The sequence below is a fragment of the Arachis hypogaea genome, chromosome 7, assembly GCF_003086295.3.
Source record: "Arachis hypogaea cultivar Tifrunner chromosome 7, arahy.Tifrunner.gnm2.J5K5, whole genome shotgun sequence".
Classification (NCBI taxonomy): domain Eukaryota; kingdom Viridiplantae; phylum Streptophyta; class Magnoliopsida; order Fabales; family Fabaceae; genus Arachis; species Arachis hypogaea.
Window position 1 is genome coordinate 5,343,734 of NC_092042.1, and position 22,736 is coordinate 5,366,469.

Consider the following 22,736-nt stretch of genomic DNA (forward strand, 5'->3'; position numbering starts at 1 on the left):
TTTGACCTCCAGGTTTTGAGCACCAGCCGAAACGAGCTCTGCCTTCCTTGCTATCGCAGCATCCCGGAGCAAAGTACGGTACACCCACTTGGTCTGGGAGGCAAGGTCCCCACCGTCAAAGAACTCCTCAATTCCCAGCAAGAGTTAGGTGTCGATGAAGTAGCCGGCATCGAAATTCTTCTCTATGATGGTCAGAACCCCCTTTAGGCTGGAGGTCGGCTTCCTCTTCTACTGGAGGAATCGGATCAGCACTAGTCCCAGCAACCTCCCCTTGAGGGGGGCGGGACTGGACCTCGGGACTAGGCGCAACCGGGGGATCAACAGGCGGAGTAGTGGAACTATCTTTATCACCAAGAAGAAACTTGGACATCTTGTTGTCAAGTTCCACCTGATCGACAGCCATGGACACTGCAATTTCAGAACATGAAAACCCGTTAAAACCACGATAAAGCAGATTAAACCACAAAATAAGGTGGGGGACAACGACCACCCGATCACTCACAAATATAGGCCTTGCCCATTTCAGAATCTCCCATAAGGAGATGTAGGTTAACATGATTCTTCCCAAACACAGCCAATAACACGTCGGCAATATTTTTGTTCCCTGGGGGCAGTTCCTTGTACGTCACCTTTGTGAACGCATTGGCCTCCGCCCCAAAACTCCAATAGGTCGGGATGCGACGTTCCCCCTCCAGAGTCAACCAGAAGGGATGCCGACCTGCGGCGGGGCGAACCTTGAAGTATTTATCTTTGAAACCATGATAGGAATCCTTGAACAGGCCAAAGATCCTCCGACCTTGGGCTGATCGAAATGACATGAATCCTTTCTTGACTTTTTCCTATTTAGAAGGATTCGTTAAAACAAAAAATAATAAAAAGACCTCTACGGAGGCGAGTAGCTCGAGATACTTGCACACCATCTCGAAACAGCGGATAGAGGCCCAGCTGTTCGGATGCAATTGAGATGGCGCAACATCACACCGGTTCAATAGCGCCATTTGAAAGGGGGAGAAGGGAATGCGAATTCCCAGGTTGGTAAACATCGCCTTATACATCCAAATCCAATCGGCGACCCGGGGAGTGTGTAGATTTAAATGGCATATACGCTCCCGGTCGTTAGGGACGAACACCTCGTAGTGGCCCTCCTCAGGACCTCCCCCACAAAGGTAGTCCGCTTGATGGAACTCTGTGAGTTCCTCCAAGGTCATCTAGAAAGGGGTATCCTTCATGTCCGAAGTAACCCATGCGTACCGATCCACGAGGACTCTCGCGACGGGATGTTGCGCCATACCTACAGTAGGGGTACCACTTAGTCAATAAGATCGGGTGCTCGGGAAAAGAGGAAACCCGGAACTAACACTACAAGTTACAGGAAACCTATCTACAGTTATACAAAGGTTAAAAATAAAAAATCTAATGGCAACCCCCCTAAAGCCTAACTAATGGCAACACAGTTCAAGTAAGAAAACATGCAAATGGCAAGAATGAAACAAAACGACAGTAACAGCATGCAACAACAACACTTAAACATTTGCAACAATTCACTTAGAATGGAGAGGATGCCTACCAAAAAGACAATCGTCAAAAGAAGTTGAAGGATCCTGAAAGAGTGCGATCGAACCGAAGATGAACTTAAGTGGAACCCAAAAGATTTGAGGAGAGATCGAGAAAGAGTGATACCGAGAAGGTTTGTGAGTGAAAAATGGAATGCGAAGGAGTTAGAAGGGTGGAGGAAAGAAAGTAAAAACTAGGAAGTAAATAGACTGAGGAGCGCGAAAGCCAGGGGCAAAACAGAATTTTCCCAAAAACTTTAAATCAATCATAACGCACATTAAATGCCCTGCACAAGGAACGAGGTGACGATTGGCACTCTCCAGGAACGGACGAGCGCTGCTCGCGCGTAAGAGTCATGCCCCCTTGCAAACAATCGACCAGACGGGAAGCTAGCGAGGGGGAAACTGAGGAGAACGCGCCACCAACGGCACTTGTCGACGTAGCTGGGGCGTTGGGGGCTCTGTTCCGACCCAACCCAGCTGTGTAGGAATTTGGGTCCGCGTGTCACCTCTCTATCTACGTGAAACCAGCCAGCTGGGAAAAGGAAATTTCCTGGAAGGTGGGTCTGCTCCTATAGGACCCACCCTAGCCCTGAGTATATATAGAGAGGGCCCTACCTCTCCTCCGAGGTACGACACATCACCCTCACCTTTTCTGCCATCTTGGCATCTTGTACGGATTTTGACTTGGGCGTCGGAGACCCTTTTTGCAGGTGGCTCTCCCTCTCACCGCTCTTTCAACCCGGGAGATCGCAAAGCTCTTTCCCTCGCCCTCCAATATTTGCCTAGGAGGTCCAACCACGCACGAGTAACTCATATCCATATCTCATGTCCGTACACTCAATATCTCTCTAATTTGTTCAGAAACCAACCGACCAACTGAACATAGATTAATTTAAATTTTTTTAAAATCTTTTAAAAAATAATTCTCTATCCTATTATAAAAAAGAGAAACTATGTACCTTCTAATCTTCTGATATATTATCATAATCGATAACCAACTTTTATGTAATCCAAAAAACATAATTTATATTGAAATTTTAAAATAATATCAATTTGCAATATGATAATATTTGTTTAGAAGACAAAATGGAAGTAGGTAAAAGAATAGGAAACAACCTGGTTTCTTGTAAATTTCCGGGAAACAACTCTAATATTAACAAAAAAGTTATATTGTATAGAGTACGCGTTCAATTCAAACTCTTGTTTTTAGATGTAAACTCTATAGTCACATAGAAATGGTTTTTTTTTTTAAATAAAATAAAAAATTTAGTATTTTCTCAAACACAATTTTTAGAGTTTAATTTCTTAAATACGATTTTTTTGTATTTGGATAAGTTCGTCGACCCTGACTAACTCTATAAAAAATAGCAAATTCGTCTTACCTTTTTTTAAACTTTTTTTAAAATTTTTAAAATACACATTTTTAATTCATATCATCGTATTTAAAAGAGTATATAGATCTACAAACAGTATATAGGAGTACACAAAAATACACAAATAACAAGCATGGTTTCTTCAAAAAAAAATTTTAATTATAAATTAAGAAAAACAAATCATATTTAATAATGCCAACTATTGTTATCGTCTCCAAAAATACATAGATATACCGGAATAAGTTATATTTAACAAAAAAATTTTTAATTATAAATTAAAAAAATTAACTATTTTCTAAAAATAAAATATAACTTATTCTTGTATACTCTTATGTAGGTACTCTTGTGTACCAAAAATAAAATACATAAAAGTTGAAGGAACGAGTAGTAATAATAAACGAGTAATGAACGAGTTGAAGGAGTTTTGTTACAAGCGGAAAGCTAGTAGTAGTTTTCTTCGAAATTTCAACTAAACACAAAGAAACAGCAACTCAACTCAATGTAATGAACGAGTTGAAGGATTGATTAAATGGAAGCAGTTTTCAGTCAAAGAAGAAGAAGATGAAGAATGGCATCCTTGCTCTGCCAGCTGAGTAAGCAAGAAAGTCTCTGGAGATTGGGGAGTGCTGTTTCAGCGGTAGTTGGATCAACCTGTTTGGCTCTGAGCTCCTCTCTCAACCACTTGATCGGTGCGTGGAAACCATGGAAGGTCATTCTTTACATCCTATTCAATATCTTCCCATTACTACTTGTCATCCTCTTTGCAAAGTATTGGGCAGAGTTCAGAATCCTTCTCTCCATAGCGAGGAATTGGAAACGCTACTCAAGAAACCCACGGTTCAGACCATTGATTTCATTCTTGATTATGGTGGTTACCACTTTCTTATCCTACTACTCCGATAAACGGAAACCAGATGCATACAGCGTGGTTTCCTACATGGCGTTCGCGATAACTTGGCTTTGCTTGTCAAGGCACATACCGTTTGTGTTCGAGGAACTAATGGAATCATTCATGGGATTAGCGATCGCACAACTGATGAAGATAAAGTTGCTCGTAGGAGGTTTGATCGGAATACTTGTCTGTTTTTGCCTCGTGGTTCTCCAGTGCTATGCAGATGCTCCAACAGTCCACCATCTTCATCAGCGTCTTATTAGAGAAACGGTGCTCGATGTAGCTTCGCTGCAACTCATTAGTCAAAACCACGGAATCACTACACCAGCCAGCGATGATGATGATGATGAAGATGTCAGTTCCTCTGTAGTAGGTGAAAACCACGGAATCACTAACAGTGCTACTACACCGGCTAGTGATGATGATGATGATGAGGATGATAGTTCCTCTGGTCTTTCCAGTAGTCCTCTTTTGGATGCTCCAACCCCAACAGGACGTGATGAAATCGAAGATCAGTCTCTCCCACCGTTTCCGGATCCAACTCACCAATTTTTAATACGTTTTGGTTTCCAACGACACAAGTAAGGGCTGCTATGTCGTTACTCTCTATTTGTATATTGGGCATGATCTCAAAACTCCTTCCTTTCAGGAACTGGATGTTTCGTAATCCAAGCTTGATTAATTACCGCCCTGTTATTGTTTCCTCTAGACCTCATGTGGGCTCCACTTCTCTAAAGCAGCGGGTTTTCTCTACCAACTCCTCTTCCGCACCTCCTCAAAGGTCAGTTCAAAACAACATATTTTCTTAGATGATGAATACGAGGAGCGCTGGGTTCAATAAGTTTTGTTATTTGTAGCCTTTAATTAGTTATTATTTAGTTATTATTGATGATTTTAATAATGTAAAATTTTATTTAAAAATATAAAATTATTCATTTTATTTTTACTGATTAAATATTTGATCAAATTTCAATAAAATTGCCGTTCCTTTAAATTATTCTCTTATTCACCGCATGGGGGTCTTTCGAGCAGTCCTCCTGTGGGCTCCACCATGCCAAAGTCTTTCCCTCCTTTTCAGCATCCAAGTCACCAACTTTTAGAAGGAAACCGTCTCAAACAGCAGAAGTACGTTCTCATACTTGGCTACGATATACGTATAATAAGGACTAGGACTATATTGAACATGTTGTAATTTCAAAATTTCTCATGAACTTAATCTTCCCTTCAGGTACGTGAGGTATCATAAACGATGCTTGAATGATCGAAAGACACTTGGAATCGGTCGCAGTGAGGTCGACTTCTGTCAACTTTTTATGAACAACTATATTTTTTGATATTATTATTTTTATGGTTTAGCTATAAGCTTCCTATTAACGAAAAATTTTAAATATCTTTAGTTAATAAATGCAAAACAAATATATTAAAAAATTACCATTTGTACCAATAAAATGTATTGACACGGACAAATGTACCCATATATGAATAAAATGACAATTATAACTACGGAAAATGGCTTTTATGTGCCAAGAATATCCTAACGGATAATTGCGTAACCGAAGTCCGGCTACTCTTGACACACGTAGGCCGTGTTTCGTGGTTACGATTGTCGTTTTATTCTTAAATTAATACATTTGTTTCAACGTTTATACTTTCATGAGTATAAACAATAATTTATCTACCTTAAGGACACAGGTAAACCTTTTAATTTTACTGTGAAATTATGTTTAAAGCGTCGTCCATTTTTCGGTACTTGAATTTAAGAGTTCTATTCTGAAGATTTTGGACATCACACAGCATTCTCAAAATATCAAACATGATGTTGGGCTTCATTAGCTTGGTCTTTTGAATTAGGCCATGACAATTTTTTTTAATACAATTTTTATGTTATTTAATTAATACTTGTATTTGTTCATTATGTTCCTTTTACATTACTTGCTAATTCCGGTAGACATTTCCCCCTTTTGTTTGCATTTGTCTATGCAGGAAATGAATGCACTATACCGCTTTTGGTGCTATTTTCTTCGCGACATGTTTGTTCCTTCTATGTATAATGAATTTAAGAAACTGGCAAAGGAAGATGCAGCTGCCAATTATAATTATGGCATAGAATGTCTTTTCAGATTCTACAGGTATCAATGTCATATTATACTTTTCAAATTGTAGAATGATTTCAAGGTTTTCATGTACAGTCAAATGTTAGTTTAGATAAGTATGTTATACTATAATTTTAAAGCATTCATGGGTATTGTATTGTTCTAATTTTCGAGTAACTCGTGTTCAGTTATGGTTTGGAGAAGGAATTCAGGGAAGATCTGTACAAGGATTTTGAACAGCTTACTCTGGAATTCTATCAGAAGGGAAATCTCTATGGCTTGGAAAAATACTGGTGAAACCTATTTACTCTTGCTTCTTAATTATTTTACTCGAATTTTGTGTTAAAGTGTTTTCTCGATTTCATGCGATATTTTCATGTTTCCATCATTGGCAGGGCATTTCACCACTATCGCAAGGCATGCGAACCGTTGAATAAGCACCCTGAGCTGGACAGGTTGCTCCGAGAAGATTACCGAAGTTTGGACGATTTCCGCGCCAAAGAAAAGCACACGGTGAAAGAGGACGCCGATTAGGCCCCGAGTGTCCCAATTTTGATGGCATCCCAATTTTGAAAAGAGCTCTAACAACTTTTTAACATTGTGTGTTTGGAGTAGCAGCCTTGCTTTTTGGGTTTGAATGCAAAAGAAAGAAAGGGGAAGATTGTTTTTTTTTTTTTTTTGTTCAAATATTTATAAAAACTGTGGTTTTGATGATGCAGGGTTGCTGATTGCCAAGTTTCTTCTTCTTTTGATGAATATATCATTCTATATGGTATACAACTGATTCCTTTCTTTTTGAGACACTTTGTGGAGACACCCTTTTCTTGTCTCCAAAAAATGTTGTACATAAGTTGATAGACTTAGATGAAAGTTGTGTAACATTGTTACATCATAAGGGAAATAGGGTCCTTCTTTTTACTTTTGGGAGAGTAAAAAAAGAAAAAAAGAAAGGGGAGGGTTGTACTTATTTATGTCTGCGCCAAATTTGAACAATAAGAGTGAGAATCATTTTGTAACATTTTCATGGGCCCAATTGATTTATCTGTCATGTCATGTTAAATTGCATATGAGAAATACAAAGTTAATTTTTTTTGGGTAGTCCGTTATGCCAAGGATAATCTATCGTGAATCTAAGCTCAATTTAAAGGTTTGTTGGTCAATGAATTATATGTATATATAAGGTGAGATTCGAATTTCTAATACTTAGTTAAACGGACAAGTGAAGTGAGTAAAAAATATAAAGTTAATATAATTTGATATAACATCAAAGTTAACACTAAAATTTACTAAAGAATTTGAGGCTAATCAAGGAATGAACAATTATGAATTTAAAATGTTGATTTGATTTAGGGTCAATATTTAGTCACTTTTTTTCCGTATGAGATTTCATTTGACAAAACAAATATATATTAGTCTTGTACGTGTTATATTTATGATCAAGATACAATCCGTTTCTATTCTCAAAATATTCCATCAAACAACCTATTGGAAAATTTGCTTCCATTTTCAACCGCTCTTTAGAATGCTATAAAAATTAAAAACACAATCCGGCTCTAGAAGTCAATTAATTTATTGTGTGAATAGTCAAAATAATTTAAGTATCTCTTAATTTAGTCTTTGAAATATCAAATATTTTAAAGTAGTCAAAGAAAAATTGAAAAATATAACTAAATTAAATCAGTTTGTTCACTATTATATCTTTTTGGAGGAGTCAATTTAAAATTTTTAATTTTTCGAAGACTAAATTAATGTCAAGTTATCTTTTAAAGATTATTTTGACTATTTTTTAATTTAGTAATATTACGGGAATAATAATTTATAATTATTTTATTTAATTTATCATTTATATTTTTATATATTTAACATCCAAATTTACATATTTATTACATCTAATATTATAGATTTATGTCAGAAATAATTAATAGATATAAAATAAGACAATTTTGGACTGATTTGAGCTAGTTTTTATTATTTCTCAAATATTTTTTCTAAATTTATCTATGTAAATTAAAAATAAAAAATAGGTAATTTATATTTGTCTAGATTCATTGCTATGTTTCTTATTTTAAATTATTTATCTTAATCTGATTTTATAAATCCAATCCGTTGGCTATTAAATACCAGAATTTGAGAGGATTTGACCGCTTTTTATTTTTTGTATTATAGTACACGTAGTATTTTTTAATAATGTGAAAACTTAATGTATTTCGATTTGGTATTATACCTGATTCAAAATAAAATGAGATCCAAAAAAGTTAAATGTCCATCATGTAAAGGTAAACTTTCCCCACTTTTATCCGACCGGAACAACAAAGGAGGTTTAGATCTATTTATTTGAATAAGTAACTACCTTTAAAAATATTTTTTATTATTTTTTATTTATTTAGAGAAGAGATTTTAACAACTTTTTTAGATAAAAAGAACAATCATTTATCTTAAAAAATAGAACTACTCTATAAAGTGATTATCTTTTTTACTAATACACTGACAACACTCAAGTATATTCAGAATCCAATATACTAAAAATCTGCCTAAAATTCTTACTAACTTAACCTATCTCCTCACTAGAAACTCGGACGGCGATAACTTGCCACCAATATAAGTCGGGCGCTGCCTCAAAAGGGGTTTGGACCTTCACGTCCAAACCTAAAAGCAACCGAATTTCAGATAACCCTCAAAACATTGACATCATTGTCGGGGATCTGGAAGTTTACATCTAATCATGGTGAATAATCAATTTAAAGATGAGCACACTGTATTTGAGTTCGAACCAAAACTGATACTATATATGGGAGAGTCAGATTTGTGGGTTTTATTTTTTATTCTTTTAAAGTTTACACATCTAAGGGTTAGATTTGTATTCCAACACTAAAATTTTTTTTGTATATGCAAATCAGACCCTCCAATTTACTTTATATAAAAATAGATTTTATTTTATCACAAATTGAACTATTCGATTTATACACCATAAAAATCTTACCCTCAAATTTAAATTCAATCTGTTATTTAAAATAAAAGAATAAAATAAAATTCATATAAAAAAATACACCAATTAATTATGAGATCGAATTACATACCATTTTTTTCCATTACTAAAAAATTTAGCCGAATTTGACACCGTGAAATTGTGCATATATATTGAATGAATATAGATACTTGATCTCATGCCATCTTAATATGTGCCAGCCTTTTATTTCCATATATATAAATATTAAAAAAGCACGCTAATCACATTCATTACATTCTTTATGACCCTTTTCTCTTAAGTCTAAACTCTTTTGTCACTGAAAGACAAGGAGACTTTGATTTGGACAAAAAAAAATGGAGACTGTGATCTTTAGAAGAATTGTGTTGATGGTGATGATGACTTCAATGATGGTAAACATGGCAAAATCGGAATTGCACTATGTTGGAGGAAACAAGTTTAGTTGGGCTCCTAATGTTAATTTGACACAATGGTCAATGCACCAACATTTTTATGTGCATGATTGGCTATGTAAGTTCTAGTTCTCTTTATTTTTTTTTAAATCAATATTATTCTTGGATTTAATTTCTGTGTATTGTGGGTGTCAAATTTTGACAGTGAAGAGCGAAATTATCTGGTTTAATGTTACTGTGCAATTTTTTTTAGACAAGTAATCAAGTATTTATGGAACGGATCTGATCTGTATATTTGCAGTATTTTAGTGATCCCATTTGTATATTAATAGAATCGGATTATAGATTTTGTGTAAATATCCGCACAAATAAAGAAATAAATAAGTAAATATTTTTTTATATTTTATTTCAACTAATAATTATCATATATGTTGTATTATTTTAATTTATTATTTAAGAAATAGATATTTAATATTATTTTAAGAGTAAATATATTAAAAAGAATAAAAAAATAAATTTTATTGATATTTTTAAATAAAAATAAACTTTTAAAAATATTTTTCTATTTTACGGATATATCTTATATCTAATCCATATACTTAAAAACTACAAATATTAGATCCGATTCGATAACTTTAGTGTAAATCGAATTCACCCCTATTCTTAATCTTATTTTTGTTCAGTTGGTTTACTGAACTCTTATTCTTTCTCTTTCTCTCAAAATATTTCGTCTCACTTGAATTTTGGGTATTTTAAAAAAAAAATTACTTCCATCTACTAAATTAAGGAACAATTTTTTAAAATACTTAATTATTCTGTTGGTTTTTATAATTTTATTAAATTTTTAATTATGTTCATGTATATTTTTTCTTTTTGATTAATCCCCTATACCAAATCAGATTTTATAATTAAGTCATTGTCGTGACAAAAATATTAGAATTAACGAAATATTTCATTAAACAAAATGAATATACCTAACACTTTACTAAATATTCTGTATAGTTTTTAACAGAATATTTCATTAATTCTAATGTTTTTATCATGGTACAGACTTAGTTACAAACGAATTTAGATCTTTTAAGTTTTAAATTTTTTTGAGAGGATAAAATGTGATCTTTTGACTTTAAATAATTTTTCTCTCATATCTTATTTTGGTCCCACCAATAAAATAATTGGTGAAAGATCACACTTTATCTTGTAAGGTAAAATTCAAAATTAAAAAAAATTTAAATTTATTACAAAATTTGATATAATATAAAAACCCATATAAAAATCTAATTAAAAATTCAATAAAACTATAAAGATCAACAGAATAATTAAACCTTTCTAAAATTATATATATTTGTTCATACATCTAAATATTAGAATTCCATCTATTTTATTCTTTGTGCGTGAAAGCAATGTTATACGATACCTCAAGTATTTTGATAAAAATACTTTTCAATTTAATTTCTTCTTTAAATATAACATAATTTTATTTCATTTTTATATTTCCAAAATTTGGTGAAGAGAATAACAAGAAATAAATGATTTTCTTTTTCATTGTTTCTTTTACAAAATACAATATAATATGAACAATGAATAAAATTTCACATAATTAACTAACGCTTTTCATAATTGGTATAGATTTTGGATATGACAGGCACATGTAAAATGTGTTGGAAGTGAATAAGACAAGCTATGAGAACTGCATAGACAAAGATTTCATTAAGAACATAACAAGGGGAGGTGGAAAAGATGTCATTGAACTGAAAGAAGTGAAGACCTATTATTTCTTGAGTTCAGGTGGTTTCTGTTGGAATGGTTTGAAAGTTGCAATTAATGTTGAAAATGTTGCACCAACTCCATCACCAGGACATAATAAATCTTCATCTTGTACCATTGGTATCAACCAAAATCTTGTGATCCTCCTAATATTATTGTGGGGCATCATCATCTTCAAATGATAATAGTTAGATCACAAGTAGAACATTATCATAGGACCAATTGTAATGGTTGTGTTGGGATTTATAGTCTCTTTGAAATAGTAATTGAATGAACCATAAAAATTCAGTGCTTCTTTTCACTATAAAAAATAAAATTTTTTTTTCTAAGAAGTTACAAATTTTTCATTTTTTTAAAAAAATACTTTTTATTTAAAATAATATATTTTACATAATAAATAAAAATTATTTTTATATTATTATATCTAAACATAATTATTAGACAAAAAAAATTTATGTAATTTTTAAATATAAAATTATTTTTTATTTTAAAAAAAATATTTAAAAAAAAGATGTTTCGAAAAAAATCTTTTATTCAAAACTCACCTATCATTTATTTCATTATTTGTCATGAACAATTACTCAAAATTAATTTTACATTTGAATTTTATCCATCCAATGTTTTTTAACAATCGTATCATGGGGATCCTTGTTTTCGCAGCCTCATACTAAAAGTCTAAAACTCACTATACATTTATGATTTATTGCCGATTTCTGTTATACCAAGTGGTAATTGGTACTTAACTACTTATATACCTAATTCAATTTAAGCAATTCATATTCAGAATTTAGATCATACACAAATTATACAAATGTAATTTTCTATTCTATTTGTTGTGATATATTGTTAGCATAACGAGGGTTACGTTTTTTTTTTTTTTGATTTGTTAATATTTTGTTCTTTGAATGTGGTTTTGTTGTGCTCCTCTTTACTCTGTGTTTTGGATTAGGGGGTTTTGAATAACAAGTTAACAACTGAAAAAAATAGCTAGTTGCCTTAGTTAATTTTTTTTTCACCAATTTCGGATAATAATTCTTCCAAATTTTGTATATGATTGAGTTTGGATTGAGAATTATGATTGATTTTTATTTATTTTTTCAGATTTTTTATTATAAATTTAATTGAGAAAATATAAATTGATACGTGTTTAAGAGGATATTTTTATTATTTAGAGAGAGATAGAATTATACTATATTGAATTTGGATATCAAGAAGATCAAGACTTCGTTTAAAAAATAATAATGCTAAAGAAAAAAGTTTGGTAACCAAACTTAGAAACCAAAATCAGCTAAAATTTTCTATTTTTAACTTTATTTAATTAGATGAACAAAATTTACTTATTATGCTCTCACGCGCCTACTGTTTTTAATTATTACAATATTTATTGTATCAAACATTAATTGTATATTAAATAGTATATTATAAATACATACCTTATCAATTTACATTCTTATTAAATGAATATACATAATTTATATTTATGGTTTTTAATTTATATTATAATAACAAAAACATATTTTTTATTTATTATATAACATCTATAGATTTATACACATAATTTTCATAATTAATATATTTTTACAATTAATATTATACAATTCTAAACTATATTTTATTATATATTTTAAATTATTTCATATATGTACTAATAGATTATTATTCAAAGGATCCCGCTAGGGAGCCAATGGACTATTTGGGATAATAAACATCTTCTCGAAAAAATAGTTTAATTTTTGGATTTACCAAGAATCGAACTCTTGACCTTTTGGATCTAGCGCTTTAATACCATGTCATGATATCATTCATCCCAAAAGCTTCAGCTGACAGAAAAATGTAACACTAATAATTATATCTCTAATACTCCATAAATTTCCATTGTACACATTGTATAAATATTTCATTGGCTCCTCATACTTTCCCATTCAAAATATTTTTTTTAAGATATTATACATTTAAATTAACGTATAATTTTTTAAATCATTGATAATTTAAAAATTTGTTTCATATTTTTCAAAGTGAAATGATTTTATTTTGATTTACATATATTTTCAAATTTTACTATAATTAGATTTAAAAAAAATATCAAATACATACTTAAATTAATTTATTCAATTAGAAAATTTATTTATAATATCCATAAGTTCATATACATAACATCCATAATTTCATATTAATAACATCCAAAATTTTATATTAATAACATCAATAATTTTATACTCATAACATTCATAATTTTATATATATTACTAAATTTTAAACTATGTGTCTTATTATATATTTCAAATTATTTTATATGTACACCAAAGAGTCATAATTTTAAAACTTTTTATTTACTATTTATAGGTATTCTTATTCATTAATTTTAATATGATAAGTTAATAATTATTTTTAAAATTTTATTTTTTAATTTTTATTTATTTTTTATTTTTTATTTTTTATTTTATAATAGTCTATATATTAAATATGAGTTATATAATAGAAGTTGTTAAATTCTCTAATTTAATATCTATATTTTTATACGTATAATATTTATATTTTATATACATGATATTTATAATCAATAAATTGGTGCTAATTTATTATTATTTATTATTTTATTTTGCAGGTCATAAACCAACAATTTTAGATGTTTATAATTTTCAATAAATAGAAATCGGTCAAATTTAAGATGTTTTTATTTTTTTTTAAAATGTGTTGAGGTGATTTAAAATTTTTTAAAAATTTAAAATATAAGAATTTGAGATTTTTAATTGGAAGAAAAAAATTATAAAATTATAAATGCATATAGTAATAATGAGAGAGAAATTTTTGGAATTTGATTCACATTAAATTTAGAATTAACTTTTAGTATAATTAAATGAGAAAAGATAATTATAGAAAGAAATTAATTGTGTCAATTAAATTAGGAGAGTAATTTACACTCTCTTATAAACGCAAATATTATTAATTATATATCTTTATTTATTATCTATAATATTTTGGCTATGTAGCATTATTCAATGCTAAAAATAACGGTAACTCATAAAATTCATTGGATTAAGTCATTTCAAGAAGATTTGATTTAGTTCTGTTTTGTTTAATAGTCTTTTTAAAAATTTTAAATTTAAATTAAATTAAATTTAATCCAATAAGATTAATTCTGATTTAAATTAGTTATCATATCTTTAAGATTTTAAATTTAAATCAAATATGATATAATTTAATAAAATCAAATCTACCCTAATAGTTATATTATCTTTAAGAGATTTGAATTAAGTTATCTTATTCTATCTTATTTGGGTGAGTTTCTACAAAAAATATCTTTTTTTGATTTATCTTTTTTTAGAAGATCTTATGTAAAAGTAAAAGTAATTTTATGTTTGAATATCTCATTCAAAAAGATCTTTTTATCTATGAATTATATGTTTGAATATAACAATATGAAAGTATTTTTTCGTTTATTTATTATATGAAAAATATCTTTTTTAAAAAAAAAGATGTAAATTAAAGTTTCTCAAAACAGATATTTTTTTTATTTTTTTAATTTTACTACTAAAAATTTGTCAAACACGTTTAAAAATAAAAAATTCTTTTTTTATTAAAATAACGAGAACCAAACAAGCACCTAATTTATTAAAAGTCAATTTAAACACTTTTTATGAGATAATTTAAAGAATTGTTGATAAATAAATTTTTTAATTACTTTATATCCGTTTATTATATAATTAAGTGAGTTGAGTAATTTGCTTTACTTATTGCATAAAAAAAATTGATCGAAAGATTCGATCTAAAATAATTTTGCTCGGTGATTTCTTCAACCTTTTGACTTGTGAACTAGGTTATCAAAAACAAATTCTTTTAGGTATAGTAAAAAATTCTATTCTTTTTCTAATAATTCAGTTTTTTCATTAGAGCTTTTAATCATTCTTAATTCATTCCATTGTTTTTACTACCTTTTATATCTTTTATGTTCGTAGTAATCTTTCTTATTCTTCTCCTTTCCACCGTTCCAGTCTTTTTGCTGGGAGTCTATGTCTTTATTAAACCCATTGAATTCTTATCATTCATTCTGCTTATTGTATTCAGAACCTGTAGAAGAAGTGAAATTCAAGAGCAGCATGAAACAACCACCAGCAATACCATATAATCTCAGATGTCATGGTCGTGTAGTCGGCGACCGCTATTTGAGGCCCAGACAAGTCCAGCTTCATCATAGCTCCAACAAACCACTCTCAGTCACTCATAGCTCCAAGAAACGTCAGCCCAGACGCAGGTCATGATTGTTACTTTTTATGAGTTTCATGTTTTTTTTTTAAGAATAAATGAACATTTATATCCATGAAAGATAAAAATGGTGACATATGTATTCACACTAGATAGAAACTAAATTTATATTCGCAAGATGCTGATAAAAGTATCCTATGTGGCACTTCAACCATCCAAAGATAGAAAACTTTTGTCACATGGAAAACACTCTTGCGTGGATATAAGATTAGTTTCGATTTATTGTAATTATATATGTCATGTTTTCATTTTTTATGGATACAAATAGTCATTTATTCTTTTTCTTTATATACTTATTCTTCACCTAATAAAAATACGCAGCACATTATCAATATATTGATTTCTTTTTAATATTCTTTTTCTGGTAAATCAATTTTGTTTGAAATCAAAGACAAAAGCCTTGCGATCCCCCTTTACCTGAATGTGATAAAGACGAAGAGCTCTCTTTACCTGAAGGTGGTAAAGACGAAAATGCCCCTTTACTTGAAGGTGGTAACGATGAAAACAAGTAAGTCAGCATGATTTTATTCATTTAACTTTTTTCGATTATAGTTTATGGCATTACATTATTAGATTATTATCATTGCTTAAATTTCCTTGTTCTTACTAATCAAATTCTTTGTGACATCAAAGGGAAAGGAACATGTTTGTTAGAGGCGCTAAGAGAGGCACTGAACCTGTAGAAGTGTGAGTACTATTGAGTCTTTTCTCTCCAATTATGACTTGTAACCATATATCAATTTGTTAATAATACCTCCATTTGTTTTTCGGGCATTCTTCCAGATATCGCAAGAAAGCGAGAAGGTACTTTATGGAGACTATGTTTCCTTATCCATTAGCTGCAATGAAACACTACAACCATGGACTAAAAGAGGTAAATTAACTTGTTAGTCCTACTCTATTCATTTCTTTTTATTATAGTACCTTTAATTAAACAATAAAAACAAAAATTCTTCCCTCTTATTATTTTTTTCAGGAAGAGCAATACGAGGTTACTGATTATCATGATAAGCTGTGCCGTTATTTCGGAAAACTTGGCTATATAAGGCTTATGCACTTTATAGCTGAGCCTAAATATACTAAAAACATGCCCAATGCATCAGAGGATACCACTAAGCACTTTTATGCCAGGATGCATCAAATGCCTAATCGTGAAACTCATGTGGATTACTGTAAACTGTATGAAGAACCTCCACAACCTGGTATCATTACTAAAATATTTCTTTCATGCTTTCTAATTTTTTGGCCCCGCTTAATGATGTGGCTTGTTCGGAATGTGTTGTAGGTCTCCATGCTAGCCAAGAAGTCATTCCCTTGTGCTGTGAAACTTGTGGTCTTAAGGATCTGAAAGCCCTTGAGTCAAAATCATTAGAATTGAGGTTCATTCTCTCTTTAGTGATGGTAATATATATTGACTTGTTTATAAGAGTTTATATTGACTTGTTTTTATTTTGGAATTGAAGTGCTGAAGGTGAAGGAGGAGAGGAGGAGTATTGGAAGTAAGAGTCAGTGTTTCTCTTTTTATAATATGTTTATCTCCTGCATATGGATTATGATTTTTAGTTGAAAATTGTTTGTTTCTATTTGTTTTTGTATGCTTTCTGCAGTGGTTATCACACTTCCACTCCTCCAAAAATTATTGTGGCACGCAGAGATCCAGAGGTCATAGCAAAACATGCTGCCAGGAGAAAGAAAAAACCTTGAATGGATCTTACAAGAATTGAACAACTAATGTCCAATCTGTTCCTTTGGCAAGATTTCCTTGTTAACCAATGTTGTTTGTGGAGAATACTGTCTAACTTGATTACATTTATATAAACTGTGGTTTTGATGATGCAGGGTTGCTGATTGGCAAGTTTCTTGTTCTTTTGATGGATATATAATTCTATATGGTATACAACTGATTCCTTTCTTTTTGAGACACTTTGTGGAGACACCCTTTTCTTGTCTCCAAAAAATGTTGTACATAAGTTGATAGACTTGGAAGAAAGTTGTGCAACATTGTTACATCATAAGGGAAATAGGGTCCTTCTTTTTACTTTTGGGAGAGTAAAAGAAAAAAGAAAAAAGAAAGGGGAGGATTGTACTTATTTTTATGTTTTTGCCAAATTTGAACAATAAGAGTGAGAATCATTTTGTAACCTTTTCATGTGCCCAATTGATTTATCTTTCATGTCATGCCAAACTGCATATGAGAAATATAAAGTATAGGAACCATAGAATTAAACTAGAAGCTCTTCTATGCCAATAGAATGAGAATTAGGAACAAATCCTCTAAAAATGGCTACAGTGTCGTTACTCAAACTTTAAGGAAACTCTTACAAAAATAAAATATTATTAATATGAGAAAGTATAAGGAGACATCGAGTTTAGTGTACAATGTGTATAATAAGGGTAAAAGGAAATTAAAAGTAGATCATCATTAATTTAATTAATTTTTAATAATTTTCCATTTTAAATTCAAAAAATAAGGATATGCAATAAGTGGCCGTTAGGATTTTTCATTATCTCTCTAACAGAGTTCTATTAACAATTTATCATATTAAAAAAAGAAAAGTATATGGAACCAACTAATAATCAGCCAAAAATGGAACAACATAATTAATTATAATTAGTTTTATTAATTTATATTTTAATTTGTTTGTTAAATTATTGTTGACCACGTTAGTATTAGAAGAGAATCACGGAACAGATGCTTTGATCATTCATTAGTTGATTCCATATAATTAATTATGTTTTATTAATGCGTAACACATGAAACATAGAAATCATATCCAAAACCATCCAATTTATAAGAAAAAGAAACATTCGTGTGCCTATTAGTAGCAACATCCGGTTACCAGTTGGCTGATTCTTGGCTTATATAGAGTTAGTTCCTTAGCATTGTTGTAAAAAAAATCAAATTTCACAAATACTTCTCCAAATAAAATTAGGATCATGTACAATATATATTGCATATTTTATTTAGGGCAAGTTGCCAAAATAAATTATTTGCAAACCAATATTATGAAATTACAACTTTTAAATATTGCATGCGAAAATGAAACTTTTATATATCTATAAAAATCGTAAGAGGAGTTGGACGGATTAGGAATTATATGTAGATCGTTAATGGGATATAACGATTTACATTGGAACACAAAAAAAAAAAAGAAACCGCAACACTCGAATGGTTTCTTTACGAACGCCAAAACTGCACAAACTGCGAGAGGAATACAGCTATTTACATGTTCTAATGCTAACCGCTATACCCCTTCCGCCCAATCCTTTTGCGATTTTCATAGATATGTAAAAGTTACATTTACGATGTCATATTTAAAAGTTGTAATTCAGTAATATTGATGTGCAAAATAAATTATTTTGGTAACTTGTTCATTTATTTAACAATTAATAATTGACTTTTATTACTTTTATTATATGATATAGTTAAAAAATATTAAAATTATTTTATTATAATTATATTAGAATCAACATATTTTTATTGAATTAAATAACTTTTGTAGATGTTCAATGGAACTATATTTTCTCACAATAAGTGGAGATGAGAATAAAAATGAGATTTAAATTTATTTAAAATAAAAGTAATGTGATTAAGTTTAATTTACTTAGATATGGTTAAAAATAATTGAATAATTATGTACGGTAAAAAATTGATATTATTGAAGGATAAAATTAAAATTTATTAACATTTTAAAATCGTCTCAATTTTGTCCCATTGTCAATTCTATTAATAGATTCCTACGACAGGGCAATATTGAGTAAATTTTGAAACGTTAGGGACTTAAATAGAAAGAACGTTAGGGACAATTTTGGGACTTATCCTAAATGTTGAGGATAAAAGTGATACTTGACTCTTTTTAAACTTTAAAAATATTATAAAAAACATAAATTTAAGCGTTAAATTTAAAAATTAGTTAATATATGAGGTTATATTAGACTTTTAAAATTTGAAAACACGTACCAACTTTGAAAAGTTTCACTTTAGTTGCTCTCAAAAGTACTGCAATTTTTTAAAAGTTGCAAATACAAGCACATGGTCTTTGATTTACTAATGTGTTTTCATAAAGCACAAACACCTTTTCGAAAAGCTTTACCGAACCAAGCCTAGGTCAGGAAAGCAAGAGGCCCAATAGTATTTTTATCGTCTAGTGAAAGACACAAATTTAATATTAGTTTTATAAATTATTATTAGGTCTATATTTTAGTTTGTTTTGTTGTTAGGATTTGTTAGAAAATTTGATTTAGTTCTTATTTGTTTAGTAGTATTTTTAAGAATTTTAAATTTAAATTAAATATGATCTAATATAATAAGATTAACTCTAATTTAAATTAGTTATCATATTTTTATGATTTTAAATTTAAATTAAATCTGATATAATCCAATAAAATCAAATCTACCTTAAATTAGTTATCTTATCTTATTTTTTAATTAGTTTGTTAGAGTCTATTTAAATATTTTTTGTGAGACAATTTACACAATTTTTAATGAATAAATTTTATGGGTGCCACTGTGCATGTTTAGGCTTATATTTAGATTTGCTTTATTGTTAAGGTTTTTAGAAGATTTGATTTAGTTCTAATTTATTTAACGGTATTTTTAAGAATATTAATTTTAAATTAAATTTGATCTAAGTTAGTTATTTACTTATCTTATTTTTTAGAATATTTAAATTAAATTATCTTATCTTATCTTTTAGCTAATCTATTAGGAATCTATTTAAATATTTTTTGTAAAATAATTTAGAGAATTTTTATGAATAAAATTTTTAATAATTTTATGCTCATCTTATTGTGTGATTAAGAGAGTTAGAGAGGTGAGTGATTTGCTTTACTTATTACATGAAGAAGATTGAAAAATCTAACTTAAAAGATGATTTTGCATAGTAATTTTTTTAATTATGACAAAATTTTTGAAGGTCTAGTAGATTTTTTTTATTTTTGTAATAATCTATCATTCTTATTTCTAAGTCCATGACTTCGTTCCAATGGTTTTACTACCTTTTCTATCTTTTATTTTCGCTGTATCCTTTCTTATTCTTCTCCCTTCCACCCTTCCAATTTGTTTACTAGGACTGTAATGTTTTGTCTCTATTAAATCCATTAAATTCTTATCATTCATTCTGCTTATTGTATTCAGAACCTGTAGAAGAAGCGAAATTGAACAGCAGCATGAAACAAGCAGCAGCAATACCATATAATCTCAGATGTCACGGTCGTGTAGTCGGCCAGCGCTATTTGAGGCCCAGACAAGTCCAGCTTGATCATAGCTCCAACAAACCACTCTCAGTCAATCATAGCTCCAAGAAACGTCGGCCCAGACGCAGGTCATTCTTGATTTCTTGTTACTTTTTATGAGCTTCATGCTTTTTGTTCACCTAATAAGAATACGCAGCACATTATCAATGTCTTGATTTCTTTTTAATTTTCCTTTTCTCGCAAATCAATTTTGTTTGAAATCAAAGACAAAAGCCTTGCGATCCCCCTTTACCTGAATGTGATAAAGACGAAGAGCCCTCTTTACCTGAAGGTGGTAAAGACGAAAACGCCCCTTTACCCGAAGGTGGTGAAGATGAAAAAAAGTAAGTCAGCATGATTTTTTTTTTCATTTAACTTTTTTCGATTATAGGTTATGGCATTACATTATTAGATTATTATTGTTATTATTACTTAAATTTCCTTGTTCATACTAATCAAATTCTTTGACATCAAAGGGAAAGGAACATGTTTGTTAGAGGCGCTAAGAGAGGCACTGAACCTGAAGAAGTGTGAGTGCATGCTATTCAACCCCCCCCCCCCCCCCAAATTATGATTTGTAACCATATATCAATTTGTTAATAATACCTCCATTTGTTTTTCGGGCATTCTTCCAGATATCGCAAGAAAGCGAGAAGGTACTTTATGGAGACTATGTTTCCTTATCCATTAGCTGCAATGAAACACTACAACCATGGACTAAAAGAGGTAAATTAACTTGTTAGTCCTACTCTATTCATTTCTTTTCATTATAGTACGTTTATTAAACAATAAAAACAAAAATTCTTCCTTGTTATTCGTTTTTCAGGAAGAGCAATACGAGGTTACTGGTACTCGTGATAAACTGTGCCGTTATTTCAAAAATCTTGGCTATATACGCCTACTGCACTTTATAGCTGAGCCTAAATATACTCAAAACATGCCCAATGCATCAGAGGATACCGCTAAGCAGTTTTATGCCAGGATGCATCAAATGCCTAATCGTGAAACTCATGTGGATTACTGTAAACTGTATGAAGGACCCCCACAACCTGGTATCATTACTAAAATTTATCTTTCGTGTTTTCTAATTTTTTGGCCCCGCTTAATGATGCGGCTTGTTCGGAATGTGTTGTAGGTCTCCATTTTAGCCAAGAAGTCATTCCCTTGTGCTGTGAAACTTGTGGTCTTAAGGATCTGAAAGCCCTTGAGTCAAAATCATTGGAATTGAGGTTTATTCTCTCTCTAGTGATAGTGATTTATATTTATAAGAGTTTATATTGACTTGTTTTTATTTTGGAATTGAAGTGCTGAAGGTGAAGGAGAAAAGGAGGAGTATTGGAAGTAAGAGTCAGTGTTTCTCTTTTTATAATATGTTTATCTCCTGCATATGGATTATGATTTTTAATTGAAAATTGTTTGTTTCTATTTGTTTTTGTATGTTTTGTGCAGTGGTTATCACATTTCCACTCCTCCAAAAATTATGGTGGCACGCAGAAGAAACCCAGAGGTCATAGCAGAACAAACCACCAGGAGAAAGAGAAAACATTGAATGGATCTTAGAAGAATTGAACAACTAATGTCCTTTCTGTGCTCATGTATGAGTTCCTTTGGAAGATTTTCTTGTAAAGAATACTTTCTAACTTGAATACAGTAAGGCTAGCTTAGGTTTTCTAGACTAAGTTTATGTTTATATTTAGGCTAATTGTGATAGTTTTATAGCTACAAGAGCAGATTATTTTAGATCACCTTTTGTGTATGCAACTGGACAGATTTTACAGGTTTTTTTTTCTTTTTTTGTAGAATTTTATAGTTTCTATAATTTGGTGTTTAACTTTTGTCTAATTTATTTTTTATAACCAATTTTAAATATTAAATAATTATTTATTTTATATTTTTAAAATTAAATTAATTTTTAACTATTTTTAGTAAGTTCGACAAATATTTTTAAATATTATAGTAATCAACCTTTTTTTTAGTGGTATTTGGGACTGGCAGGTGGGTTCTCTCAGTATTTATGAGAACTTATTCTGTTGATGACGTGGAACTGTTTTAAGGTTTGTTTTTTTTGGTCATACACATTCACTCACTCACTCAGACACTCACAGTGTCACACACACTAAGGCTATGTTGGTGCAGCTTGCAAGAGGCATGTAAGTATGCCATTTGTGCTAAGGTTTGTTGT

General features: G+C 30.3%; 2 protein-coding genes and 1 pseudogene across 4 annotated transcripts; all 3 read left to right on the forward strand.

The window, feature by feature from the left end:
• Positions 1-3,287: 3,287 nt before the first annotated feature.
• On the forward strand, positions 3,288-6,932 carry LOC112702161 (uncharacterized). Of its 2 annotated transcripts, none has more exons than XM_025753085.3 (7): positions 3,288-4,402; positions 4,531-4,602; positions 4,854-4,946; positions 5,050-5,113; positions 5,805-5,950; positions 6,103-6,207; positions 6,310-6,932. In XM_025753085.3, the coding sequence occupies exons 1-7, from the start codon at positions 3,498-3,500 to the stop codon at positions 6,446-6,448; spliced, it is 1,524 nt and encodes a 507-aa protein (XP_025608870.1). In that variant the 5' UTR covers positions 3,288-3,497; the 3' UTR covers positions 6,449-6,932. The 2 variants fall into 2 exon arrangements, with proteins under 2 accessions (XP_025608870.1, XP_025608869.1); XM_025753084.3 differs by having other exon boundaries at positions 3,316-4,402; positions 4,471-4,602.
• Positions 6,933-9,235: 2,303 nt separating this feature from the next.
• LOC112701027 (uncharacterized) lies at positions 9,236-17,457 on the forward strand (annotated as a pseudogene).
• Positions 17,458-20,304: 2,847 nt separating this feature from the next.
• LOC112703914 (uncharacterized) lies at positions 20,305-22,373 on the forward strand. 2 transcript variants are annotated; one of them, XM_072198604.1, is made up of 9 exons: positions 20,305-20,340; positions 20,457-20,643; positions 20,782-20,898; positions 21,031-21,084; positions 21,190-21,280; positions 21,381-21,606; positions 21,690-21,783; positions 21,860-21,895; positions 22,004-22,373. In XM_072198604.1, exons 2-9 carry the CDS (start codon positions 20,489-20,491, stop codon positions 22,101-22,103), a joined length of 873 nt encoding a protein of 290 aa, XP_072054705.1. In that variant the 5' UTR covers positions 20,305-20,340; positions 20,457-20,488; the 3' UTR covers positions 22,104-22,373. The 2 variants fall into 2 exon arrangements, with proteins under 2 accessions (XP_072054705.1, XP_025611316.1); XM_025755531.3 differs by lacking the exon at positions 20,305-20,340 and having other exon boundaries at positions 20,354-20,643.
• The last annotated feature ends 363 nt before the right edge of the window (positions 22,374-22,736 follow it).

Excerpts from the sequence above, each read along its gene's own strand:
- LOC112703914 (XM_072198604.1), top strand. The coding sequence starts at position 20,489 with ATGAAACAAGCAGCAGCAATACCATATAATCTCAGATGTCACGGTCGT. Across the intron at positions 20,644-20,781 it reads AAACGTCGGCCCAGACGCAG|ACAAAAGCCTTGCGATCCCC; the intron begins GTCATTCTTGAT and ends TTGAAATCAAAG. Across the intron at positions 21,085-21,189 it reads GGCACTGAACCTGAAGAAGT|ATATCGCAAGAAAGCGAGAA; the intron begins GTGAGTGCATGC and ends GCATTCTTCCAG.
- LOC112702161 (XM_025753084.3), top strand. The coding sequence starts at position 3,498 with ATGGCATCCTTGCTCTGCCAGCTGAGTAAGCAAGAAAGTCTCTGGAGA. Across the intron at positions 4,603-4,853 it reads TCTTCCGCACCTCCTCAAAG|TCCTCCTGTGGGCTCCACCA; the intron begins GTCAGTTCAAAA and ends TCTTTCGAGCAG. Across the intron at positions 5,114-5,804 it reads TTGGAATCGGTCGCAGTGAG|GAAATGAATGCACTATACCG; the intron begins GTCGACTTCTGT and ends TTGTCTATGCAG.